Raw genomic sequence first — 22,193 nt, 5'->3', positions numbered from 1 at the left:
AAGGATGCAATGTTGGAGAGAGGGCAAAAAAAAATTACAAATCTACTCCTCATCTTCAATTCCTGGAACTGATCATCTATTTGTGAGTTGCAAAAAGAAAACTAGGAGGGCTAACCTCAAATTTGGATCTACGATGAGTAAGTCACGCTCACCCAATTTCTACAGCAACATTTCTGGGTAGACAGAAAATGCAAGTTGTTGTATCTCCATTTTAGAAATGCTTCTGACATGATTTCACATGCTATTTTTATAAGCATGTTTAGGAAGCAGGATACAGATGATTATGAAGTGTATGCAAAACTGATTGGAAAACCACACACTGATAAAAGTCATCAGTTGTTCACAATCAGAAGGGAAGGATGTATTAAATGGAGTTTTATAGGGGCCCATCCCAAGCTTGTTAATGGTCCAGGTTTTCATTAATGACCTGGATGATTACAGAGAAATTGCACTTACTAAGTTTACTGACAACCACCAGCTATAAGGGATTGGAAGCAGGCTGGAAAGCAAACTTTGAATCCAGAGTGATTCATACCTGCTTGACATTGATCTGAGATAAGCAATTCAGTAGAGATGCATGCAATTTACTACACCTGGCCAGGAGCAATCAAATGAACAAATAAAGGATTGGAAAAGCTATCTAAATAATAGCTTTGTGGAARAGACTTTGGATGCTGTGGATCACAAATCAAACACAAGTCAACAGCAACATGGCATATGCAAGAAGAGCGAATACCTTAGTGGTACATCTAATGATGGCTATAGCCTGCAAGAGCTGTGATTTTTTATTATTATTATTTTACTCATCATTTTACTCATCACAACGTCCAGATTTGGATACCACAGTCCAAGAAAGATGTGGTCCAGCTGGACTTCATTCTGATTAGGTCAATGCAGTCTGGTCAGACATCTAGAAGACAATTTAACAGACTAGGCTGAAGTAAGATGAGTTGTCTATCTTAAAAAGAAGAGAGAGGGGAAAGAGTGAAAGGGTTATTACTGTCTTCAGACATTTGCAAGAGCGATGCACAGAGTGAAGGAGTAATCTGTTCTTCATGTTAGGACAGGAAGCAAAGGCATTAAAACTTCAGGTGCAGAAAGCTTTTCTTAATATTTAAGTTTAGTGAAAGAACTGGAGTTAATGTGGCGTCTACAGCACAGCTCTCTTCAAATGCAAGATGGACTACCAATAACGTTGGTATGGTTGGTATTAGTTCAGGGCAGAGGAATGGCCCAAATTCATTGACCTTTTATTCTCTCTGCCTAGTTTGGGAAAAAAAAAAATCAAGACAACCATAATTGTGTCCCAGACCCAAAGACGTCTCACTTGCTAAGTCCATCTCTGTTTCTCATTCTCTTAATCTTTCACTTTGCTGCCTCTGAGGCAAATTTGACAAGTGATGTAAGCAGCTGGATGAGTAGAAATTACATTATATAATACTATTGTGAAAAATTCCTTATTAAGAAAGATAAAGTCTTTCTTCCTAGACAGTTTATCTATAAAGATTTCCTGGTGTTGTCTTCCAGCTCCTCAAAACAGCTCTCTCAGGTATTTTTCTCCATTTGTCCTCCTGCCTATTTGGGAAGGTGGGAAGATCTGGCCCTATACYAGCACAGCACTGCTCAGACCAAGATCACAGGTGAACTGATCCCCTCAAAATCAGCAAGCAGGAAGAGGCAAAGATCTATTGACAAGTCACTTTTGCTGGCCATCCTCACCCTACAAATAAAGGATGGAGTTTGCTGGTGAGGATTAAGGCACAGGAAATTCATACCGCTGTCCCTCGTGAGCAGAGAATGCATCTCAGTTATGCTAAGAGCATGGTTTCTAACAGCAAAAGAAAGCAAATGGAAAACATACTGAAGAACATCCTGATCTACCACATTTGTTTTCTTTCCCTATATAAACCACATTTTAAAAATGAAAAAAAATAATGGAGTCACCCAAACAMGTGAACTGCTCAAAAGTAGCTTTGCAGAGAAGGACTTGGGAATCCTAGCAGACAGGTTGACCATAAGTCACCAATATGCCCTTGTGGCCAGTGTGGCCAGTGGTATCCTTGCTTGCATTAGGAAGAATGTTACCAGCAGGTCAAGGGAGGTGAYGCTGCCCCTCTACTCAGCCCTGGTGAGGCCATACGTGGAGTACTGTGCCCAGTTCCGGGCTCCCCAGTACAAGAGACACACAGAGCTACTGGAGTCAGTCCAGGRGAGGGCTACTAAGATKACTAAGGGACAYGAGCATCTCTTACAGGAGGAAAGGCTATTGAGAGAACTGGGTCTGTTCAGCTTGGAGAAGACTGGGGGGAGGGAGGGAGGAGGGAATCTTATCAACGTGTATAAGTGTCTGAAGGGAGAGTGTAAAGAGGATGGGACCTGACTCTTCTCTAGGGTGTCCTGCAATAGGACAAGAGGCAACAGGCACAAACTGAAACACAGGAAGTTCCATCTGAACATGAGGAAAAAATTCTTTACTGTGAGGGTGACTGAACACTGGAACAGGTTGCCCAGAGAGGTGGTAGAATCTCCTTTCTTGGAGATACTCAAAGCCATCTGAATGAGGTCCTAAGCAATGTGCTCACCCTGCTTGAGCATGTGTTGGACTAGATGATTTGCAGAGGTCCCTGCCAACCTCAACCACTCTGATTCTGTGAAACACATACTTCACATATAAACACATATAAAGGGTTTTCTGAAATTGCCTATGTAAAATCAGCTCACCATTTAACTTGGAGTAGTCTGTGATCAGATCTCAGCTGGTCAGTTTGACCAGCAAGAAGTAGATTCAATTACCTTTGTCATTATGCCCACTCCCGCAATGATCCTGCCCTAAGGCCCAACTGAACAGAGCATTTGCTAGAGAAAAACCTACAGAGTCTTCCCAGACTTCATGAAGGCCAAAAAGCATTTTAGGAAGTCCTCCAACTGCAAGAATGATYTGATTGCAAAGCCTCTCGTGGAAACTCCATGTCACACTGGTATTAGCAGAGCCACATACAAGCTTATACTAAGAAGATAAAAGTTCCCCCAACTTCCCATAAAACATCATTGCTAGTTTGCACTTCATGGTCCTTCAGTTATGAAGGGCAGACAAGAACTCTGTTTTAAAAATACATATATTTGATAGGATTTTGTTTTGTTTTGTTTTTAAACAGGGCAGTAGGGAGGAAAAAATCAAGACTCTTGTGGTGGTCAGCCCAGGAAGCCTGGAAACACTTCTGAACATCTGACTGCCTCTTTTTTTTTCTTTCTTTCTTTCTTTTCTTTTTTTTTCTAATGAAGAAAAAAAGAGGACTGTACCACTATTTGGGTTCCATTTTTGCCCATCACACTTAAAATGCTAAAATATGAATTAAGTATAAGAGTAATATGAACACAAGTCACTATTGTTTCCATCTCAGATRACTTCCAGATGAGGAAATCTCACAGAGTCTCAGGAAAAAGTCAGGTTATCCGGAGAAAAACCACACTGAGAACACATTTGAGCAACCAAGTAAAAGCTGCATTAAGCCACAGCAAAATCAAACCCATTACATTGTAATCAATCCCCCTCAAAGCTCTCCCTCTGTGCTGTCTGCAGAAGAGAGCTGAGAGGAAGAGGGATGGTGCAGACAGGATGAGAGGGCCACCTCTCTCTCTCTGTGCTGTTGTGCTATGGTTGGGACAAAAGAGGGCCTCATCTACCAGATGTTACAGAAACCAGCACCTACTGGGTGATGGAAGTATGGGGGTGGTCCCCAGGAGCATCACCACAAGCAGCAGCTGCAAGGTCTGATGCCTGGGTGAAGAAGGTTTCCTCACCAGGTCAGTGAATGCACCATTCCCTTGCATGTGGCAGAGCCACACACTGCGTTGACTCAATGTTCTCCAAGGGAGGTCTGGGAGTTCAGGCCAGCAAAAATTCTCAATCTCACAATACCCAGGCAATATCACAAATCTGCAGCAAGAGACCTATYGCCAGGACTTGCATGAGAGAAGCATCAGAGGCTTCTGGAACTGGATGACTGATCTTCCCCTGCAGCTGGTGGCATCCAGGAGACTCCTCTACAGCAGTCAGCATCAACCAGCCCCTGAGCCAGGGGCCCAGTTTATGGCTCAGCCCTAAGAGCGGTGGGAGCTCCTGCCAAGTTGTCGTTTGATCTTTTCATGGAACGGCTGCATTCCTGCCCTGTTAAGTCATGCGCCCGGGCTCTCTCTGCCTACTGGAACTCCTCTCCATGGCTCAGTTTTGAAATAAGCCCCAGCCCCCAAACCACTCCTTGCTGTGCTGATATAGTAAGTGGACATTGCATTTAGTCACCACTCATGTGATTCGGCAATGCAGCCAAGCTAAAYTGGTTTACACCTGGTTTATTTTACCCCTCAGATTTTAACTGACATAAGGTTCATGCTTTAGGGCTACTTGGGGCCAGAGTCAGGACTGAGTGTGTCTCATTAAATCCCTTCAAGCAACGTGAAACGATTCAGAATCCATAAAGTACCTCTCTACTTCCAAATCCAATGCCTTTGCTTTCAGGAGGGAAGAGCTTGTATCACAGAAGGGAAAAGCAAGCTCCATGCAGTAGATCTAGCTGCAACAGTCAGAGCTACAGCATGCAGCAAAGTACCTGAACATTGCACCCTGGTTGGAAATACCAGTGCCTGCCCATCCTGGAGAGGCTGCTGCCAGGATTTGTGGCTGTGCCTTTTGGCAAGGTGCCCCTCTACACCAGTCTACCTACTCTTGTGCAGAGACAAAACAGATTTCTTACACCCCACATCAATAGCACCCCAGGTTTCCAAAACAGGGGTTAGTGTCTCATTGAAATGGCAGTTTTTATGAGCTCAAATATTTAAGTTAGACAACGTAGCAGCAGACAACACTCAAGGWGGGGAGTGACCCCACTATAGTCGGCAGAGCTCCTTCCCCCCTCCCCCTTTTTCCAGGGCACAAGCAGAGCCCCATTTTCATGGTCACTGAATGACCAGCCCATTCCCACACTGATCTTGAAAAATAATTTTAGAAGAGTTACATTCAGCGTTGTCAAAAAAAAAAAAAAGAAGAAGAAGAGAGAGAGAAAAGAAAAAAAAAAGCTGCAAAGACTCTGTAATATTTTGGGTGCCTCAAGAGCAGTCCCTGTTTCTCCCAATCTTGCAATCCTGTAAGATGAAAGATGGGAAGCAGCCTGAAGGGTACTCTCCAGGGGTTACAGAGAGAAATTCTTCCCAGAGAAGCAGAGACGTTTCACAAATCAAAGCAATTAAGTCACAGTTTGCAAGCTAAGGTTTGAATTTACAAAATCCCTCTGGAAAGTAGCACATGAAATTGTTAGTGATATTCAAGGCAGTTAAAGGAAATGCGAGTAAATAAAAGTGAACTACAGGAGGAAAGGGGAGAAGGGAGGGGAATATTACAGGCTCACTCACCAAAGTCCGACTGCAAATCCTTTTTCAGTCCACAAAGCATGTCTGCTCTTATCTATCAAAGCATTCGACTAATTGCAATAGCAGCTCCTTTCGCTCTCCCTGGCTGCGCTGGAGCCACTTCACAGCAGCTCGCTTCCAGYCTGCTTCCCGCTGCCGAGCAGGGCTGCAACGCACGCGCTGCCCCTCCACTTCACAGCGCTAAAGAAATCASCGTCCTGTGCACTCCAGTCCGCCAGGACTCCAAAAACGTTGCAATCCCTAAAAAAAAACCCTAGGGTCTTTACACGGCTCTTTGGAAAGCGCGACTCGCCAATCCTACGTGGTAGTTGAACAGCGAAGGGTACGGGCTTTTTTTAGCTGGTCCTAAAAACCCCGTGCTAGTTCTCCCGGCTCGACCGGCCATCGGGCATTGCAAAGCAAAAGTTGGAAACGCGCTGGTTAAACCGAACAGCTGGTTGAAGGGGAGGCGGCAAGCGGACCCCGATTCTCCGGCAGACGCATCAAATGTAAAGCGTGCACTTCGTTCCCAGCGGTATTCCTGCTTGGAGCGCGCCGGCCGGGAGCAGACATCATCCCATCGAGATGCGCTCGCCCTTCGGCGCAGGGACCCCGTGGGGGCTTTCACGGGGATTTCAGGCAGGAGAGGAAAAAAAAAAAGAAGAAAAAAAAGAAAGGAAAGGAAGGAAGGAAAAGGAAAAAGCTGGAGGCAGCTGGTGCTGCGGCGGAGGCTGCCGCCTGCCCCCGAGCCGCCTGGTGCACCGAGCCAGCTGCACGAGCGCGCCGAAACCTCCAAGTTGCAGCAGCGGGGCTGAGCGCGAGAGGCAGCTGCGGCTGCAGCGTTGCCTGACACACTTTCCTCTCCCCCACCCCCTCTTGGCAACTGCTCGCAGAGCCTCCAGCACCTTTCAAGGCAATGTCAAGCTGCTGTCAAAGCATTATGCTGCCTCCCGAACGCACGCGCGCACGCAGAGGGCTTGCGAGGGAGTACGAAGCTGCAGTCATGTCCTGCCTACAGCAGTTTGGGAAAACTCAGTTTAACCCCTTCGTAGGGAGGGCAGAGGAACCACCTCCGCGTGCTTCCAGCACCGGGCTGAGCYGGGCAAAACGCACGCAAGTCCTGCGCTAGGATTTAGATGAGCGACGGACTGCAGCAAGGGAGGCGGGTTACAACCCGCAGGCTTTGGGGGAAAATGCAGGTCACCAGCTGGGCCATGGGGAATTTTGCCCTCCGGGACAGGAGGCTTCATGCATGACCCCAAAACAGCTGGTACCAACCTGCAGCGGGGAGGTACGCYACGGGACCAGGAAGAAATTGCCATAACAAACCCGTGTCTGCTTCCTTTGTCATTACGGCGAGGCTACCCGCGCGGCAAGACGCGCAGCCGGGGGGGACCAGCCAGCCCACGGCTTGCACCGGCGCAAGGGCAGCGGAGTCGCTTTGTCCGCCTGGGACCCGGCGTCAGCACGACGGCAGGATCACGCACAGCGAGGGCCCGCGCCCACCTGGCTGCGCGCAGCGGGACACTCGGCAGTCCTAGGGCCCGTAACGCTGCGCGGCCCACGCGGGGCAGGACAACGGCGTTCGCCTAGCGCACGGGCTTTTGCTAGGATTGAAATGCAGCAACATGTCTATTTTGGTTCAAACTCAGCTGTTCTACGCACAGAAAACTTACACAAAAGCAATAAAATTACTAAGTAAGAAAAACCTACTCATGAAAGAGGTATTTTAGRTCATAATTTGTTTTTTTTAAAGTTTTTCAGTCTGACAATAGACTTAATTAGTAGTTRAGCGGAAGTTTGTAATTAGGAATCTTTTCACACAGCTATTAATGCCTTTACTGCAKAGAAAACTCATCTTAAAGAAAAAAATATCTCTAATTGCACCGCAAATACAACAAGAAGCTGCTAATCTGAGAACAGTACATTGCTTTGGATGCCATGACATGGATGTCTTCAACAAGATATTTTGGAGAAAAGCTTAAAGCAATCATTTATGTTTATTCCACCCTAAAAATCTTTCCAGAATATCYGCTGTGTTGGTGAAGGGTATGAAAGGGCACAAGCCCCTCTAAAGCCTTTCCTGCTGAACCAAATCTGGACAGGTAACAGGACTCAGTGTGGTAGAAAGGGAGAGGACCCCCCTCCCAGTCCAGCGGTTTGGGGAGGGGAGACATTTCAGCAGGGAACACCTCTTGGAGTAAGGATTGCAACCAGTGGGTCTGCTATGTAGTTGAAGCTACTTGCTTTTGTGGATGAGAACTGGATGGAGCTGCCCCATCCCTTGCTGTCCATGGAAGATGAAGAGGCATTTTGGCATTTCAAACTGGGATTGCCCGTGGTATTCACTAGCCTGCTGGTAAGACCACAGATTGCCAGGAGCCCGCAGAAGAGAGGATAAAGATGCTGACTCTGTGATTACCGGACAAAATACATAAATTCAATACTTGCTTGAAATTTCTGGTGGCAAGATTTTAAAACCAGTTGAAGCAAACAGCTTGAGYGTCTCAAGGGGAAGGGCACACCTTACGTGGTGACAAAATTAGGGAGCCAGAAAAGATACGTTATGATATCAAAATATGTGGGCGTGATTAAAGWGTGCCAGGCATCAACCTAAACTACGGCTTGACAAACTGGAGCAACAGTAAACAGAGCTTTGATTTACCAACAACGTTCTAAACACGCTCTTCTACCTCTTCATTAACTTTAGGATTGAGTGTACAAACTTAACAGGCCTCACCTAAGAATGCCCCCGACTCTCTTTTTTTTTTTTTTTTCCTTTTTTTCCTTTTTATCAAAACGTTACGTCCACTGAAAAAAAGAGTTGATTTAAGAAAGTTAGAAAAAAAAATCCAAACTTTTCACAGAAGAAAAATTTACTCTTGCTTTCACGGCAAATACTGATCTCCTATGACCTGAACTGAGAGTAATGAGAGTGAAAAAAATGTTTTTTCAGGCTTCCTTTTAGTTTGAAATGCAGAGTTGAAGGGAACAGCACAGGTTCAGGACAGGTCCATTGCTAGAGCAGCTTCCATGTGGTCCCTCCTGGAAATACCTACCTGCACAGGTTCTTGATGGGAATCAGCAACTAAAGAGGCAAAGACAGTCAATAGGCCATCAGTCTAGAGAAAAGGGTATTTATTCTTCTCATAGACAGACTGACCTTTGAGAAGTTACTTTCATCCATTTAAAMAACAAAGTAAAAAATCATTTATTGTAACCGAGGAGTCACACGAAGCTACCTTTCCATATACCCACGCATACTAATGCCTGGTTTGTCATTTACCTGACACATAGCGTCCTGCTCCCGAACTTAGTATCCTTCCCCAGAGCTAACTTGCAAATCCTTGGAGAACCATAGCAAGAGTGAAGCTGCAAATCTGACATAGCCTACATTGGACTGGGATGACATTTACAGAATACACTTATGCAAACAAGACAGAGAGGATAGAAGACAGAAGATCACAAGCTATTCAGATTATCAATGACTTAGTCCATTACTTGATTGATACTTTTCCTGTGACTTAAACCACTACTTATTTAACCACATCCAAAAGCACTCTCATCCAAAGCCACAGGATTGTGGAACGCTACAGCAGGATCCAGAGAAGGACCATTTAGTGTCCAAAAAACTCYGAGCCGGGAAGAATCCGGAGAGGATCTCACATCACTCCATTTCAGTAACTCTCCAGAGACTCTCCAAAGACAACTGAATGGATGTAACAAACAGTCAGCCACAGAAAAATGAGAAAAAACACCCAACCACATGCACTTAACAGCACACAGAAAAACACCTAAGCCGTAACCACATATAAAAATCATATTAATAGCAACCAAAATTGCTTAGGGTTAGGGAAGGTTCAAGAGACTGACGCAGATGCTTTCTGTTTCTGTTAAATTTGAATTTTAACTTGAGCTTTTACATTGCAATTTCCTCCTCCCTATCCTAGTTTCTCTATCTCCCAATTTACCTCTGCACAGTGGGGGTCTGCTTGGGACTGGAGACCTCTGTCCTGCACACACCCTCCTCCAGGCTATGTCCAGCACAGGAAGCTCCTGCTCCCAGATGTTTTACTGGGAAAACTAATTTGTACTGAGAATTCCCTCCTAGCCCTGCATGAAATCAAGACGTTTGGAGAGCCTCTACGCCTYCCTGATTGATTTTGGGTCAGATCAGAAGAGGGGGAGGAGGAGGAATGAGAAGAAGGCTCATCACTCTCTTGATGGAAGAGCGTTCACAGTTGATTACTCAACTATCCACTGGCTACACACTTGCTCCATTTCATTTGCTCCAATTTTATATAGTAGTGCTTATTTGGAAACCCTCAACAACTGCCTGCCAGCCTCAGGCCTGCAACAGGGCTTATCTTGGTCTAAGCAGATGCCCCATTTTTAGTACATAGGACTAAAATGTAATACAGTTTTATTTTTATATATTTATATATATTTAGAAAGAGAAAAAGAACTTTTTTTAATCTTTAGGAAGTCTGGTATTTAAACAGCTTAAAGATGGAGCCAGAGAAATTAGTCCTTGATCACTCTGCCTTTTAAGAGCAAATTCCACTAGCCAGTCCAAAATACTAATTTATTGTCAGTAATRAACACTATAAGATAAATTGACCCACCCAATAAGCAATTAGAGCCCTTGCTGCACGCACACACACAGAGCACCGAGATGGAGAGGATTTCTAAAGGTATTTCTAGGACCCTCATCCATTTCCTCCCCCCTTCCCATCATTAGGGCGCAATAAAATGGTCACTGTTCATTTTTCTGTTTAACCATTTCAGAAAGAGACATCGACATCTGTCATTGCCTGATGGCGCTGCGGGGAAGCGGTGGGGGAGATGGTAGTGAATAYAGGATGCCTCCAAGAGCTGTGATTAATGGGAAAAAAGGAAAGGCCGCAGTGACCCCACCGTGTGACAGCAGCTCTTTGAAGTTCATGAATTATGCGTTTCACTCGTATGGCAGCCATCCCTAATCTTTTTTTTCTTTTCTCTTTTTTTTTTTTTAAAAAAAAGAGAAAAGAGAAGAAAAAAGAATCAGGAACAGGCCAAAGCTTCAAATAGGCCAAAGTTTCAAAACTCAACCTCACCTGATGTCCCTCTTTCATAATGGAGGATGAGACATTTCCTTCCCTAATTCACGTAGATCCAAGCCTAGGCCCTCGAAGTTACAAGAGATGTATTTTCCAAGGAGAAAAAAAAAAATCCCTGTCCCTCCGTGGGTTTATGCACAGGATGGCATCTCCAAATCAGTCTGGCCTTCTTGACTGGAGGCAAATTTGCCCTGTAATAGCTTAGTCCTTTCCTTTTGCAAGCATCCAAGAAACAAGTCACACAACTAAAAGATTTTTTCGCTAAAAGGAGACATACCTAAAAGATTTTTTAGCTTTTTTAGGAGGAGAGAAAACCTCCGTCTCAACTTAATGGAAAGAATCCACCATACTCAAACCAAAATGAAAAATGAACTATATTTCATTCCCTTGAAAACTTCACTGGCTGGTCTCAAATAGATGAAAGAGCACACTAGCTCTCTAAACATCAMGGGTCTGCACATCCCCCACGCAAATGTATGTTTACTGACAATTTGTGCTTGGTTTCTCTGTGTCTGTTCCTGGAAAAAACTCTTYTGTGGAATGAGGGGAACAAATACATGAGAAGATTGCCCAAGAGCAAAACTCAAGGGTCAGATCAAGACAAGACAGGAGGTACCAGCATCATTCCTATCCAAAACAAATTTGAAGGCTTGAACCACGTGAGAGGGACTGTCAAAAAAAAAATAGCTGAACAGATTTGGGAATAAGAAATATCTAATCCAAAACTGAAATAAGAACAGCGTGCTTTATCTGCCATTTTGGCAGTTACAGGAGGGTTTTTTTTTTTTTTTTTTTAAACAATTTAGACATAAAYGACTTYAGGCAGAAAGTACTGCTCCCCAGTGTCGTTCCAGGTCCACGTAAAAGCTAACAGTCATGGCCACAATAGTCACTTTGTACACAGCTCTCATCCTTCCAGCCTCTCTTTGCCCATATCTGTCTCTGCCAACAGGGTTTTTCTGAGGGGAGCCAGSTCCATGCCTTCTGCAACAATCTGTCAGGGGACACCATGCCACCAGGCAAAACAGCCGTTTCAAACAGGCTCCGTCTCCAGAATCATGCCCAAGAACCAAACCCCCATCAARACCCAGATTCAGACTGTTTCAAAGCATTTCTCAGCTTTTCTGATTAACTTAGTTTGTCTTGAACCAAAAGGAACAGCTTCCTCCAGGCAATTCCTTCTTACTGCCCCTCTTTAGCTAATACTCTAGCCAGTTATCTAAAGTTGTAAAAATGGGTTCAAAACCCAGGCAAAAAGAAAAAGGACTTCTCATCCTCAGTCTGCRTGGGAAGAAGGCAGTGCTCAAACTCTTTGGGGAGCAATTGCATTTACGGATCCTTCTCTTAAAGGACCCGTATTTCAGGCGAGGCTAAGAGCAGCCCCAGTCACGTTGCCCTAGCTGAGGTCAGGAAGGGCAGGTCCTCAGGACAGCACGGAGCATGTCCGTCTCCCTCAATGCTCTGTGTATTCTACATAAGTTTTTCCTCAGTCACTGAACTACAGGGGAAATCCCACAGTTGACCCAGTGCTCCAGATTTCTAAATCTGAGTAATCAGAGGAGGAACACTTCAGGGTGGATTACGGGTTACCTGACGCATGTGACAGTGCCTGCCTCCATGGGGACTCCAGCGCTGATAAGAGAAACAGAAGACGACAAATTGACTGTAGCAAAGTACAAGATACCTTACTTTCTKGCCAGCTCTAATGATGCGGAAGAGCTTGTTCTGGGACCTTGTTAGCAGAGGCAGCCTTTCATCCCAACAAAAGTGAACCTCAGCTTTTGGAGATCATCTTGACAACACGCAGCAGTAAGTGGTGCAGCAGGAGGTTAACAATCTATACATAAGCCGCAAGCACTCCTGGGCAAGGCAGGATTTTAAGATCTCTCCCCATCACCCTGCTTTCACCCCTGACAGCACTCCCAGGTTCCCCGATGGAAGCAGTGCTAGGTTTCTGCTTTGGACACTCGTGCACTAGATCTGAAAGCAAAGGCACTGCTTTCAGTTAGAGAAAGCACATTTCTCCCATTTATTCCTAGCTCTGTAATCGTATTGCTCCCAGTAAGCTTTTTTGCTGAGCAAAATACATACCCCCATTTGGGGATTCTCCTCAGTGGCTTTACTCTTATTTTGCAAATCTCTGATAGTAACGTAACTAGCAGACAGAAAACAGCCTTGGACACYGTTAAAACCTCTTGAGTCTGCACTGAACCAGCTCAGCAGAAAACTCKGTGTGTGAATGGAGGAACAGTGCAGAAACTGAAGCTGAAGAGTAGGGCCTTGCAGCAGAGGGAAATCAAAATGCACAGGAGCGCCCAGCTTGTGGGCCAGCAGCAATCAGTGCTCAGCATCGTAGCCTCATCCTTCCAAATCCTCTTTTTGCTTCAAACAGGGAGAAGGCAACTTGCCTCCAGTTTCAGGGAGAGGCATCAATGTGGCCGTAAGTGCTTAATAACGCAGGAACTCTTTGCCTTGGGGGTCTGGGAGAGGGAGAGAAGACAGAAAAAGTGATCCCACTCTCCCAAGGGTGCCCCTTGCCTCTCATACCGACAGAGAGGATATGAAAGCCATGCTTGGCACCGCAATATAGTCACCGGCACTGCTCTGGCAGGACCTGAGCATGACCTCTCCTCTTTGGCAGAAATACTGTTTCTTCTTAGCATTTCTTTAGTATTGCCAAAAAGGAAAACAGCGGAGAGTCTGCAATAACAGTGGCTCAGTATCCACTTCTAGAAATCAGTTTAGACAAAAAATGTTCCATCCCATAAACTGCATTAATCAGAATGAGAAGTAGGGAAACATATCCCCCTAGAGAGCCTTCGATTAGACAGAAAATGGGGAACTGGCACTTTGGCATCCCAGGGGTTAAGTAGCCTCTTGGTTTTACATGTCTCTCTCACCTGTGCCGCCCGCTTCAAATCCCCCTCTCTTCCTGCTCCCGACTGGCCTCCCGCACTGCAGGAGAGGGCTGCTTCGATCACTGGAGCTGCRCCTTTCCACGCGAGCCCAGGGCACGCAATGCGCCGCTGCAGCAGGGTCAGCGCCCGCGGGCAGGCTCRCACGAGTCACGGCTCCCAGCGAGTTGCTGAGACTCCCACCTGGGTGCCCGCTCGCCTTGGAGAGCTCCCCTGGGCCATCAGGACTGTGCAGTCCTTCAAGGAGGTMATCTTTGGCTGCTTTTCCAATTCAAGAGCCTTTCTGCCTAGAAACTGAAGAGTCAGAGAGGTCACGTTGCACGGGGAGCACAGGCAGAGGCCAGCATACGGGCCAGAATCTCTTTTGCAGCGTACAGCCACCGCTGCCCCTTGGAATCAGGCAAGGCTTAGCCAGATTTGCCACTCCATGCTCTTTCCCATTTCAAGAAGACACAGGGCACTGGTGRAGCCTGCTGTGGTTAGGCAGCCATGCAAGATGGAGAGCCACRGGGGATATGTGTTTATTGGGGTGAGGGCAGAGAAAGATGGAGAGGAAGCAAGAGCAGGGTCCCAGGTAAATTCTAGGAAATCCAAAGCGTGAAGTTTTTTTTTTGGGGGGGGGGGGGAAATGTTCCAGGATTTCTATTTTCTTCTCTCTGCAACCCTATATTGCTATATTACGTGCCATGAGTGCTCAGGTCTTTGCAGCAGCAAGGCCTGATGCCTTGCCTCTCTTGCTCCAGAAGCACCAGGTTTCTGAGCTCACATAAAATCTCCTTAATGTAGAAAATATGGGCCATGGCACATCTCCCCATGAAGGAAAGAGAGGCAAAGCTACAGTTTACTGCAGCTTGAAGGATCAGTCTCAATATTTAGTCAGCCTCCAAGTCCACTCCTCTCTCTGTAGGATGAAAAACCTCTGCATCTTCCCCTTGAAAGATTTACCTCAGCGCCACTGTTTTCAGAGACACGCTGCCAACGCAGATGGAAAAATAAGCAAGTGGGTCATCAGTCTTAGCAGTTGTCACACAGTTTCTGTTCAATGGGTAACAGTGTAACAATGCATTAACAATAAAYGAAATGCCATGTTAACACTAATTTGCATAGTATGAAGCCTCAGTGCTTTGCCTCCCCTGTTCTCCTTCCAAACTCTCCTGACCTGCATACGAATCGGGATGAAATTTAATTGCTGGGGTACTCAGCAGAATCACTGAATTTCTGCTTAATGAGGCTTCATGTGCACTCTGTTGCATCAGATACCTTCTCTCCAAGGTGCTGTATTAACTAGTTCATATGTAAAGTATTTTGCAAAGCATATTTTAATAGGCATTTCAAYAGACAAAGAAATCGCAGAAGCACCTATTTCAGAAAGACAACGTTAATATCAAGAGCATGATAAGGCTAGTGAGACCCCAGCAGCACCACGCCATATTTCGTAACACAGAAAAGCTTTAATAGCCTTTATATCCACTGTTACATGCTACCATATAGTATCTAGGTAATGCAACTCCTTCAGAGGAGACAGGGCAAAGCCAGGTAGACCTAGCCAAGGTTTGAATGGGAGACAGCCAAGAACCAGGAGCAATACCAGTAACTTCTGTGACTCAGAAAGAGCACAGCCTACACTGCACCCAAAAGCCAGTGCCTCTGCATGTTTCCRTACTCAGATAGCTCATAGAGCTTATCTCATTCAGAAGTCCTTGGTGGTGGCAGGAAGGCTAATTTCCATCTTGGATACTTCACTCTACATAGCTGAACAGTTCCCAAAAAACATCAGCCTTTCTTTACTTTCTTGCTTAGATATAGTGCAGCTGCTGACGGCAATGCAGGCACGGCTGTGCTTCAGTCACACGTAGAGCCCCCTGCACAAGCTGTATTTTGYAGTCCCAGAGTGTGGAAAGTTTTACATTCACAACAGTCTGGGGAACAAAGGCACACCCCCCCGAAAGACATCTGATCAGACTTAGTGTATAGTATCTGATGCTACCAGGATGCCATGAGGTGGTCATGAGCCACCTGATCGGTCTAGACAAGGCCTCTGGCCCCAAAGTAGCATCTCCTGTAGCTCAAGTAACACTAAGGAAGGTCAGCACTGCACTTGTGCATCACCTGAAGGAGCCACAGGGGAATCAGGTCACAGTCTACAAGTGGAGATGACCCAAAAGGTTCTACAGCTACTTAGTGATCAGATCGCAGCTTTCCAAATGCAGAGGTTTACCAATTCCTTTACTGCTACTACCAGACTCATATCTCCACCTAGACATCTCGAGGTGTGACACAGTTGTCTGAAGGGCTCAAACATGCAGAAAACTTGGTTTGAATCAAACAGCTATGTATTTTGAGTTGAGAGGTTCCCATCTGCTAGTTTGGGTCTAGCTCCAGCATGGGAGCTTCACCTCCCATGCTAGAACAAAGCAGAGCCACTAGCAGCTTCATGCAACCCCCAAATGTTGGGACCCAATGATATATGAAGGAACATCTCAGCCTTAGCGTGTGCAGAGATCCCCAAGGGGCTGTGAACTGTTAATGCAGATGGGATCCAGCCTCTCTCCTCCCATCCATCTTGAAAGGAACAGCTACAGCACACTAGCAATAGTATGTGAAGGTTCATCCTTTTCCTTGCAAGTTATAGGAACCTACAGAGGTAGTGCTTAAGGCTGCTCTGGTTTGAGCAACAGCAGTAGACTCATGCTATTTGCAACAGGCCACATCAGGGGCCTCTAAGCTTGTTTGCCTTTTATGTTATAAGGKGAAAGCTTGGGGAATAGGGTACGGTGCGAGTCAGCCCTTGTTATCCCAGGGTAACTAATTATAAAGGCTATAAATCGACAGAAATAAAATCTCATGGTCAATAACAGTATTTTTTAAAAGCTGGAAATTTTAGCCCATTTTCTTTCCAGATGAAAAGCTTTAATTGAAAATGACTAATCTTCCAGTGGGTTCACAAAGGGTTTACAAGCTAATTGCTCTCTTTTCTTTGGGATTAATACTCTGTGCTGCAAATAGGGGTGGAGGGCAGCAGATGTGCAGCCTTTACTCTCTTTAATCCAAATGCCCCTACTGCCACAGATGCTCCCAATGCTGTGCGGTGGCATAATGGAATCGCTTTCTTGCGCATAAAGTGGCTGTTCTGAAATGAAATTACAGCTATCTATTAGGAAGGGAACAATAAATTTCCTCCACCGCACATCCCCAGCACGAAAGACACAGCATTAGCCTATAAAATGCTAGATGAAAGTAAATCTTGTTGGAGAGAAAGCAGCTAACAGATGAATTTGCTGTTCTCCTTTCGTAACKGGTAGCTGGTGTCATTTGGATGTGGGCAGAAAAGTCATTATCTCACAAAAGTCCGTGCATGCTTCCACAAGCTTCAGGGTGACTGAGCAGGAGCTACCACCTATCACTCCCCCAGGTGGCAAACAAAGTTGCTTGGTAATCTTAACCACCTAGGGTAAATGGTGTTTACATGATGAGAAACAGAGGTTGGTTTTATTGTGTGATCTTTCAGGAAAGATGCACTTGAAAAACGAGAAAGAGAAAGATCCCTAATAGCAAAGAAAGAGTGACCCCTAATTCTGAGGAAGAGTAAAAAAGGAAAAAAAATGGATTAAAAGACTTCTGAAACTGAACCACATTAGGCCATGAGCATTCAGCTCTTGTCACACTGGACATGCAGGCCTGACTTCTCCCTCTCCATAAACATGCTGTTCAGAAAACCAGACTTTCACCACCTCCTYGCAGGATTCCCAGCTACCAGATCCTCACTCTAGTCCAAAAGGGGTAACAAAGCCATTAGCAAAGCATTTGTCACATTCCCCAATCAGATCAGGGAACTGCTGTTATTCATGAGTGAGCACGACCTGAACTGGACTTCAGAAAAGCAGTAGAGCATCTGTGGCCAAAAGCGACGGGGCAAAGGACAAAAAATTCAGCATTTGAACCAGAAGGGAASTAAAGCTGGCATTTGCTACCATAAAAGCTCAGCAGTGCTGTCAGAGCACAAGCAGCAGCTTGCAGGAAGGTGTTAAGGAAGGGATTTACCTTCACCTGAACAAGCTATCCAGCAAACAGGAGGCATCATGGAGGCTTCCTCTTGGACAGCCTCTAGGAAAACTGACTATACAGGGATCTTGGATTAAGTTCCTAGCTTTAGCAATCTAGAAGTTGGAGATGAGATTCACGGATTCATCTTTTTGAAARGATAGCAAATAAGGCTCGTTAATTATTTTGCCTATTCCTTCTCCCTCTAAAACCTAGAATTTTCTGCTAAATCAGTATCAGAGCAAACGTATTAAACTCCAGCAAGAAAGTAAGACAAACATCATTCACACAAGAGTGTCTCAGTCAAACCCACAGCAGCAGAAGGCACAAGACACTGTGGGACAGGTACCAAACACAGAAACATCAGAAGCTCAACTAGTTTTAAAAAACTGAGTGTGCGTTAAACTGAATATTTGCCTTTTAAAAACCTTGCCTGGAATAGTCACTAAGCCACTGTCCTTCGTCAAACCTTCCACTAGCTAAAGAAATGGAATATTTACCCTTCAGATGAAGGCAAATTGTTGCCAGTCAAAGCATCTTATTACATTCAGTAGAGATCTCTATCACACAAAGTATCTCCTCCTCTACAAGATAAAATCTTTAGAGTGAGATGACAGACAGGCATATCATGGGCCTGTAACAGTATTAAAGTATAGATAGGTGGTGAGACAAAGACATGGGTTAGGAGGGGATATTTTCAAAACTTCATTAACCCAGTGACCCACTTTAAGAGAAAGATGCCTYCTCACTTGTACCTTTTGATTACATACCAGAAGAGGTAGCAGGTGGATGCTCTCTAACACCTCATCAGCCAYCTGCATGTCAGAACACAATAGCTGTCAATATGGCATTCAAAATTGGAAATACATTCCTTTTGCCCTAAAGTTTAGRGCAGTATTTATAGCAGAACTGTTTCTTCAATATCTTATTTCTCTGTACTTTCCTGGGCATTGTTTCTACTGCTCAAAGGCACAGGAACTGCCGTAGAAGTTCCTTCTCCAAAGTTACACCTCTTACCCCACCACTATATCTCTATGCAAGGGCCACTGGAAACAACACTTAAAACCTTACTTCTACAAGTCTTATTACTCCACAAAGATATGAACACCAAGAATCTAGGGCAGAGTCAACACTGTTTGAATTACTACCAAGCAAACAAAGTTTTGAAGCTGTAAACTTGGCATGAAGAAGGTTTGACTGTCATACCCCCCCACACACCTCTTTTTAAGGAGAGGTAAGGGGAGAAAAAAAAAAGTCGGAGGAAATTATTCTCCTAAAGTTATAGGAAGTGCTATTAAGATCTAGATTTGCAATCTCCAGCCTTCATACTAGCTGACAACCCTGACACACACTAATAACCAGACTTACTGTAAAACAGGAACAAGCATTACAGGTTTAAAAGAACTCCCTAGGAAAAGCTTTATGTAACAGAAACAGTCCCTCCAATTACTTAGAAAATGGTAATTTAAGAATATTTATTCTCTAAAATACACTGTACTATAAAACCCTTCCACTCAGCTATTAATTCGTTGCTAAGAAGCAGCACAAGACTAATAGGACTTTAAGATTAGAGTGAAAATGATGGGGTTGCTCTCTACGTGGCTGGGAATTGATGTGTGCACGCCAGGCAGGAGGAGAGACAACAAGCACAGAAGAGAGGCCTTGATCCAAACGCTTAGACGGGGCCATAAAGCTCACAGATGCTCTGAACCAGCAAGCACCCACTGCGATCCCACCGGATCAGGAAGGAGGATATCGATGCTTCCTTAKGGGATTTCAGGTACACACAGACAGTAACCACATGCTTCTGGAGAACGCCGCGGGCTAGACAGATGGTGGCCCAGGCATAATCGACAAACACTTACTGTACATTTTCGGTAATTTTCTGGGGTAATTAAGAACTGGATTCCTTTAGAAATAGCACGTTTCTCAAGCCTGCATGGGTGTTTTTTAGGTAGCAGTAGCTGTGCTTTTGCGAAGGGTATTTGTGATCTGAATTGCAGYCGTGTTAAATACATACTTAAACATACAAAACACCACGCAGCCCTAGTTATCCCCTTGAACAGCTCGTTCCCGGAGACTGCCCTGTTGCAAAGCTGCCTGGCCACAAGCAAAGAACTCCAGAGAAGCAGGCTACGAATGCTCTCCACAAGTCCTTCCTGTAGAGGCCACATCAGTCCTCTCTTGAAGTCACTCTCTCCTCTTCCGAACRGAGCCCGCGTGCCTCTTTCCACTCCTCCTCCCATGACAGCCTATTTCTGCCCCCCCCTCTGGAGGTGCTGCCGTGGAGCAGCCCCAGGTCCATGCTCACGCTCTCCACCGGTCAGAGAAGGGTGGTGGGCACCCACCCGTGAGGAGCACCCCCATCCACTTGCCCTTCTGACAGACAGCTTTGCCTTCTGGCAGGGATTCACCGCTCTCCCAAGGGCAAGCCGAGTTCAGCAGCTTCGCTCTGTCTCTCTAAGAGCAGGGTATTTGGCAGGATTTGACAGTTGAGTAAGAGCACATAAATCCAGATGAAAGAGGCCAGATTGAAGGATTTCTGCATAATTAGGTGTATAATACTGTATTTAAGAGCCTCCTAAATACCCACAGTTAAGGGCGGGCAGCACGCTCGGCAGAAGCCTGTCTCTCGCCGTGCAGGACTACGGCTGGCACTAAGTGGAGGCAGAGCTTCATTCTCGTCCAATGCCACGACATCCCAAAAGCAGGGCTGGGCAAAAGTCCTGCCCTGGATGTGCCAAGCCCATGGTAGATTTCCTTGACCAGATCCTCTCCAGCTTGGAGACACGAGATATTCCCGGAGCAGTGAAATGGCTTGTGCATGCACCCAGGCTTTACGGAAAGTTACTATGGCAACGGGATGCAAATGTAATTTAAGTGTTTACACAGCACAGTTGATTTACACCAGCTTGGCCACGTTAACTCGCCGTGGCCTACGGAATTATGCCTTGTTCTTACAAGGTTTTCTGAGTTTTGTTCCCCCTCCACCTAATTTCCACAACAGTTTTCAAGCTCCAGGTTTTGTGTTGACAGGTCATTTTCCTGACAGCTCTGCTACAGAGGAGAGTGGAGGCTTCCTTCACACTGGAGTTGTTAAATGTTCACAAAATCCCAGGTTTCCAAGCTTTTGGGAAGATCTAGTCCAGACAGCACTTACATTGCAAGATACACTCCTCTCCAAGCAGTAGGTGAAACCATGGTGGCTACAGGGCAGTATCACTTCTCATGTGAGCAGAGAAGGACAGGACTACTTCACATGCACCAGGCACATTTTCTAAATAAACGATACAGATTTCCTCCAACRCTGCCAGGAAGTGGCAGGCAGCACCATCACCAGTTCATCCTTTCTGAAGGCCAGAGTACCRCTACAGGAGCCACCAAGGGTGGTGGACCTCTCTGCGGGGATGGGTGACATCCCAAGCAGCAACTAGAAGAAGATGGGGCAACTGTCTGCAGGATGCGAGGACAACCCTTACCATAAGATCTGTGGGCTTCCAGGGTTTAGTGCAGAACAGAAGTGCTCATGCAAATTTAATCCATGTCATAGCAGTGCAGACCTCAACTTGTGCCATGTTTGCTGAGATYAGAACACAAAGTGAGGAGTGTGGCACATACCAAGAGAAAAAATCTGAAAGCATAGAACCTGTCACGTTTGCAGGATCCATCCTGGCTTAACACCACCGCAGTTGAGCGCACCTGGATTGTCCGTCTCCATTAGCTGGCAGAGGCTGGGCAACAGYCTAAGTTGCTTGCCATTGTGGGAACATAAAGTCCTTTTGGGAAGCAGACCAAACCAAGCTACAAAAGGGCACACTTAGAAAATGCCTATGTGCAGAAAACAGGAGATCTAGTTCACGCCCTCCCTAACTCTGCAAGAGCTTCCTCAATCCTCTCCCTTTTCTCTCCATCCAAATCTTAAAATATGAGTCAAGGAGCACTCCAAATAAATGGTAACTTATGATCTCCCAGGCATGAGGGTAGGCAGCAGACCTTGAATGCACACAGGACAGTATTCCTAGCAAAAAATTTAATGGCTGATGACTTCTGTGGAGCCATTTCTGAAAATTCACACTGATGAAGTTTTAAAATACAGGTATTGTTATTAACCCACATCCAGAAGACTCACCAGGTCACAGATTTAAGGCTGGCAAGGACCTTTCTGATCACTTGGTTGATGGCCAGCAGATGCCCCTCTGCAATAAGCCTGGTCCTCATGCCACTGCAAGGAGGATGCAATTGCCTTCCCTAGCAGAAACCCTGTGACAGAGGAGCTAGCACTGTCTAAGTCAGCCAGGCTCAATGCTCAAACTAAAGTAGAAATCTTCCTGCCATTCCCCTGGTATTGCACTACAGCATTAATTCCTCCACAAGCTACCACACCGGTACCACTTCCTCTGCCCCTGGGCTATGCAGCCWGGTTTAGGAGGGTTGAGTCTGGGTAAGTGTGTGCTGCCAACGCACAACACGGCTCTGCTGAGGAAGTGACGTATGGGGTAAAATTTGAGGCTATTTTCATCACTGTAGTTCTTCATGCTCCTACCCCACCCCATTCCCTGGTGCACCTGAGGTAGGCAGGGAACATCAGATTAACGAGGTAAGGAAAGGAGATACACATGTACAACGTGATGTAGGAAGAGGCAGCAGATTGGCTCAGTCTGATGTGAGATCTATGACTTTTCCAAGCCCTCCCCTCAGTTAAGATAATATTGCTACTCATTTGCTGCCACATCTT

The 22,193-nt window shown here is 45.6% G+C and overlaps 1 protein-coding gene across 1 annotated transcript in view; it reads right to left on the bottom strand.

Annotated features, from left to right (window-relative positions):
- The window catches only part of GRIP2 (glutamate receptor interacting protein 2), an 88,835-nt gene extending 82,807 nt beyond the window's left edge, over positions 1–6,028 (bottom strand). Inside the window, exon 1 of the mRNA XM_085324713.1 lies at positions 5,407–6,028. Within this exon, the coding sequence (XP_085180839.1) occupies positions 5,407–5,446 (40 nt within the window). The 5' untranslated portion in view covers positions 5,447–6,028. The remainder of the gene's footprint in view (positions 1–5,406) is intronic.
- Positions 6,029–22,193: the final 16,165 nt, after the last annotated feature.

Source organism: Rhea americana, unplaced genomic scaffold (assembly GCF_003343005.1).
Source record: "Rhea americana isolate MKP2758 unplaced genomic scaffold, rheAme1 scaffold_120, whole genome shotgun sequence".
Classification (NCBI taxonomy): Eukaryota; Metazoa; Chordata; class Aves; order Rheiformes; family Rheidae; genus Rhea; species Rhea americana.
This window is presented reverse-complemented; position numbering and strand designations above follow the sequence as displayed.